Genomic DNA, 5,519 nt, shown 5'->3' with positions numbered 1-5,519 from the left:
CTCCTAGCCTATATATCAGTCCTGACTGGCACCTCCATTCCCAGCCTGGGAAGGTCCTAAATACAAATTAAGTTTCCTGGGCACCTTTGAAGAAATTCCTTCTGTTAACCGCCTGGGGTCTTGCCACATTGTTGAATGGAAGGGGAAGGCTTAGAGAACCTCACCCAGTGTCCTGTGTCCGTAATGGGTAAGAGTTGATGTGTATAAAGGACAAGCACCTCACTTGGGAGACTTTTTCAGCATCTGAAAGTCAGTATGTAGTGCCCCCAAATGCCACAGCAACTTCTCTTGCTTGTTCTTCCCCAAAGAGGACACCATATCTCCAGTGTTGCCGACCACCCATTAACCTTTATAGCCAGAAGAGCTTCCAGGTCTCCACCGATCTGGGGGAGAGAGAGGCACGAAGTCTTTATTGGGAAGAACAAACGTCTACCTTCCCTCACTGCAGACGGTATACACACTCCGTGTCAGGGTACAGTGGCAGATTCAGCTGGTACTTCTTTTCCAGAGCAGGTGGTACGAAACGACCCCCCAGGTAGTGGTAGCGACCAGTGAAGTGGGTGGCAGACTTTTTAGGTGCAGTCAGGGAGATGAGCAAGTCTGGCTGGATCCCTCCAGGGTTTCCCTTCTCCACATCCCATCCTGAAAAGAGGGTTGTATTCAGGAAGAGCAGAAGAGGCCACGTGTCTATCTAGTCCTCTTCTAAACCTTGCTCTACCCCAGACCTAAAGTAATAGGAGCCCCTTTAGGACTGCATCCTTGGAGCTCCCTGTGTCCCTAGGCTTAGGTCTCCTGGAGCCAACATGCAAAGGGTACTCCTGAACTCTGCTCCCAGCTGTGTTCTGCACCTCTAGACTCATTTTAGACTTGGTCTGAGCCTTGAGTCAAGGATCAGGATTCCTAGGTACCTACCTCAAAACAGGGCAGGGCCCCAATCCCAACCTCCTTGAACCCAGCACCTGAGGGAATGTCGATGCTGGCAATGGGCACGGTGAGTCCACTCAGGACGCTCAGGATGCTGCGGAATGGCTCCCGAACATCTCCCTTGAAGCTGAAGCCAAAGATGGCATCCACCACCAACTCATATAGCTCATCGATCAGCTGGGGCTGTGGGGGAACAGGAAAAGTCAAGGATGTCAGAGCCAGCAGCTGTACAAAGAGCTCTTAATAGGAGAGGCTGTCCCCTGTACCCACAGAGGCACAAATACAATTTTGTCTCATTCAGATGATATTCTGAGACAGAGTTCAGTGCAAGTGGGTCCCTGATTCAGGTCAAGCTGAGTCCAGACATCAAGTTCTGCCTGCCTGCCATTGGGGCGTCTACAGTATCGGAGAGCCTGAAACTGGGAGTCAGAAGGGCCAGGTTCTGGTCTCGGCTTTGCCATGGTCTGGTCTGTTACTTTGGACAAACCACTTATATCTATAAAATGTGTTAAATTTTTTAAAAGCCCATCAAGTTGCCCTAACTGGTTTGGCTCAGTGGATAGAGCATCGGCCTGCGGACTCCTAGGTTTGATTCCGGTCAAGGGTATGTACCTTGGTTGCGGGCACATCCCCAGTGGGGGGTGTGCAGGAGGCAGCTGGTCGATGTTTCTCTCTCATTGATGTTTCTCTTTCCCTCTCCCTTCCTTTCTGTAAAAAAAATCAATAAAATATATATATAAAAAAATAAAAGCCCATCAAGCTCTCAAGTTTCCCACCCCCTAAATCCATGCATCTGCAGAAAGGGTTTAGGCACCGACTTCGGCTCCTAGGATAATGTGTTCACTGCATCCTAGGGGAAGAGGAATGACTACAGAGTGAAAGGAGTGACCAGGGGAGGTGCCAGGCACTGTTCCTACCCTTCAAGAGTTTAACATCTAGAGCAGCGGTTCTCAACCTGTGGGTCGAACGACCCTATCACAGGGGTGGCCTAAGACCATCAGAAAACATATAATTACATATTGTTTTTGTGATTAATTACTATGCTTTAATTATAGTGATAATTTAATGTAAATATCAGATATTTACATTACAATTCATAACAGTAGCAACGAAAATAATTTTATGGTTGGGGGTCACCACAACATGAGGAACTGTATTAAAGGGGCGCGGCGTTAGGAAGGTTGAGAACCACCGCTCTAGAGGAAGATAAGCATATGAGCTCAGTCCAGAAACCGGAGGGAAGAGCAGAACACAATGGTTACTACGGAGGAGAGCAGTGAACGGGAGCCGCCTACCTCTGGGGGCATTTCACCGAGGAAAGGGATGTCCATTTTCTCACACTGGGTCACCAGGGCAGTGAAGAGTGGCTTGTTCGGCCTTTTGGGGTAATAGATGGTTGGCTGGTAGCCCTGCGAGGAAAGGAAAGGGGTAATTCACGTTCAGATCCTAGCGACCGTACAGCCGCCCGCAGCCCTCCACATACTCACGAAGAGTTTGAGGTGCCGAGCGCAGACCAGGCCGTCGCCTCCGTTGTTCCCAGGGCCACAGACGACCAGGACAGTGGGGGGGCTCCTGGACAGGGACGTGGGGGGGTATGCCTGAAGGCAGAACCAGCGGGGATTCCGAGTGGCTTGGGGCCCAACAGCCCAAGCTTGCCCCACTGTCCCGCCCCCTCCACCAGGTCCCGGGCCGCGGCCGGGTGAAGCGTGGCACCGCTGACCTTGGCAATGGCTGTCGCACAGCTCAGCCCCGCCAGCTCCATGAGTTGGTCCACGCTGAACTGGTACTCCTTGAACAGCTCCTCGTCCACGGCCTGCGCCTCCTCCTGGCTGAGCAAACCCTCTGCTCAGGGGCTCGGCCCCGCGGGCGGCACAGCGCCCTCCGCCCGCGCGCCCGGCCGGAGCCCCGCCTACCTCAAGAGCTTCACCTGCGCGCTCGCCATGACCTCCGGGTCCCCGCGGCCGCCCGAGCTCAGCCGCTGCGGCCCCCACCAGGTGGGGCTCGCTCGACAGGCGCTGGCCTGGGACCGGACGCGCGGCAGGCGCGATCCCGCCACCAGCAGCCCAAACCCGAACAGCGACCACAGCCGGGACATGCGGCTCGCGGGGCGCGCCCTCGGCCCTGCCCGCCGCCCTGGCGCATGCGCAGCGCTATGCCCCGCCCCCGAGAGGCCGGGGCGGGACCAGGCGCCGGAAGCGCCCTCAGGCTCCCGCTCGCTCAGCCGCGCGCCCAGTTCTTCAAGTTGAGCGGAGCTGTGAGCCCGGGTTCCTGCCCTGCTGCTAACTAACTGGGGGATGTGGATGCTCCAAGTTTCCGTGTCCTGGCTATAAAATGGAGGAAGGTACATGCATCTCATAGGGTAAATGCATGCAGAGCGTCGGCAGGAGCGGGTACTCAGGACTCAGTAAATTAAGCTAGTGTTCTTTTTTTTTTAAATATATATTTTATTGATTTTTTACAGAGAGGAAGGGAGAGGGATAGAGAGCCAGAAACATAAATGAGAGAGAAGCATCAATCAGCTGCCTCCCACACCCTCCCACCCCTCCACTCCCATACTCCCCAACTCCCCACTCCGTCACTGGGGACGTGCCCGTAACCAAGGTACATGCCCCCAACCAAGGTACATGCCCCCAACCAAGGTACATGCCCCCAACCAAGGTACATGCCCTTGACGGGAATCGAACCTGGGACCCTTCAGTCCCCAGGCCGGCGCTCTATCCACTGAGCCAAACCCGCTAGGGCTAAGCTAGTGTTCTTACATGCGTGCGCTGCTGCTGATCGTTTTATATAACGTAGGGCCCTCTCCTCACCACATTAGCTCCCCTAACTCTGTTCACCAGGATAGCACAATGTATTTCCTAATCACACAGAATCCTTACCTCTTTACCAAAATAATAGTAATAGGAAGTAGGTTGAGTATGCCATGGTCAAAAATGCTGAAACCATGGACTCCAGGTCACGATACTATTTCAAGAAAAACCTGGAGAGGAAAACTAAATCTCTTACCCAAGAACTTTTAAAAATGTAAACACACCCTTGCATGGTTAAGGGAGAAGTTTGTGGAATAACAAGTCACCATTAAGGCACTAAGATGATTACTCAGGTGGAATGAAGATCATTTTTAAGCTAGATTTATTCTTTTCTGTATCATGAAATGCCTCCTGACTAGTTCATTGTGAGTAGCAAGAACCCCTCCACCTTTTAACTTCTCTTCTGATAATCTCATTTTTACTTATGAGGTTTATCATCTCATTTATCATAGCTTGGTCTCCAGCTATGCTTGTTTTTACAAGTTTGTGGTGGGAAATTGAATTTACTAGACTGTGATTGTGGTTGGAAACTTTTTGTTAAGCTGTGTTTATGGTTGGAAACTGGGTTTACAGTGTACATTACAATTGGATAATCTTGCCCAAGGCCTCATTAACTTTGTTACTTTACCAGCATATAAATAGCTTTACTTTTATGCCTGTTTGAGAAATTAATTTGGTGATTCCGAAAATTCATTTCTAAAACATGATGTGAAGCATTTTTCTTTGACATAGCTAACATTTTGAATACTTATATGTGCCAAGTGATAACATGAATCATCTTCACAACAACCCTGTTATTATTCCCATTTTACAGAAGGGAAAACTGAGACTCCAAGATGTTGAATGACATGCCCAATAATACAGTGATAGCTGTCGGTGGAACTAGGATTCAAGCAGCTTGACCTAGAGTCTGCAGTATTAAGCATCATTCTATACTGAACTGACTTCCAAATGCATATGAATGTAATTAAAGGCTTGTCACTGCTGATTTCATTTTCATGAGATGTAACTATAAAATAATGACACAAAGCATCTCATCCCACCACACACACACACACACACACACACACACACACACACAGAATTTACCAAACAACCAAATGACAGCTGTTCCCAGGAAGGCAGTGCCCGAGACCTAGTCCACTTTGTTGCTATTTCTCAATTTTGGAGTTTTCTTTGGGAAATACCTTCAAGGTCAATTTAGAAAGGGCACATGGATTGACCACCTACTGAGTGCCAGATGCTTTACATAGATTATCTAATTTAATCCTGTCAATCCTATGATATATTTTTATCCTCATGTTATAGATAAAGAAATTGAATGGCAGAGAGAAATCAAGTAATTTTTCTAAGATAATACAGCTATTAAATGGTAGAGCCAGTAATACTGAATTGGCAATACTCCTGGGTGGCAGACACTGCTACTTATCCCTCAAAATCTGTTCTTTTTTCCTTTGATAACAGAATCCCTGAAATCTATCTGGCCACATGGATGCCCATCTAACACTGCATTTTCCAGTCTTCCTTGCAGCAGCTAACCATACACATGTGACTAAACTCTGACCAATGAGATTTGAGCAGAAATGATATATGTAACTGATAGGTCATAACCTTAAAAAAGTTGTTTTCTTCCACTTCCTCTTCTTACTGGCTAGAAGGAAGGTATTATACTGGAGCGGGAGCAATCATTTAGACCATGAGATGTAAGTCCCAGGTTGAGGATGGCAGAGTATCCTGCCTACCTCCCCAAGCTCCACAGAGCACTATATTAGCCCTGGGCTATTT

General features: G+C 49.0%; 1 protein-coding gene across 2 annotated transcripts; it reads right to left on the bottom strand.

The window, feature by feature from the left end:
- Nucleotides 1–365: 365 nt before the first annotated feature.
- On the bottom strand, nt 366–3,088 carry NAXE (NAD(P)HX epimerase). 2 transcript variants are annotated; one of them, XM_081112075.1, is made up of 6 exons: nt 2,838–3,088; nt 2,645–2,753; nt 2,412–2,522; nt 2,220–2,333; nt 960–1,107; nt 366–642 (listed from the first exon to the last, which is right to left on the bottom strand). In XM_081112075.1, the coding sequence occupies exons 1-6, from the start codon at nt 3,017–3,019 to the stop codon at nt 440–442; spliced, it is 867 nt and encodes a 288-aa protein (XP_080968201.1). In that variant the 5' UTR covers nt 3,020–3,088; the 3' UTR covers nt 366–439. The 2 variants fall into 2 exon arrangements, with proteins under 2 accessions (XP_080968201.1, XP_080968202.1); XM_081112076.1 differs by having other exon boundaries at nt 2,645–2,749; nt 2,838–3,081.
- Nucleotides 3,089–5,519: the final 2,431 nt, after the last annotated feature.

Source organism: Myotis nattereri, assembly GCF_964212035.1.
Source record: "Myotis nattereri genome assembly, chromosome: 18".
In the NCBI taxonomy this organism is placed as follows: domain Eukaryota; kingdom Metazoa; phylum Chordata; class Mammalia; order Chiroptera; family Vespertilionidae; genus Myotis; species Myotis nattereri.
The sequence above is the reverse complement of the archived record's forward strand: the minus strand, read 5'-3'. Positions and strand labels throughout refer to the sequence as shown.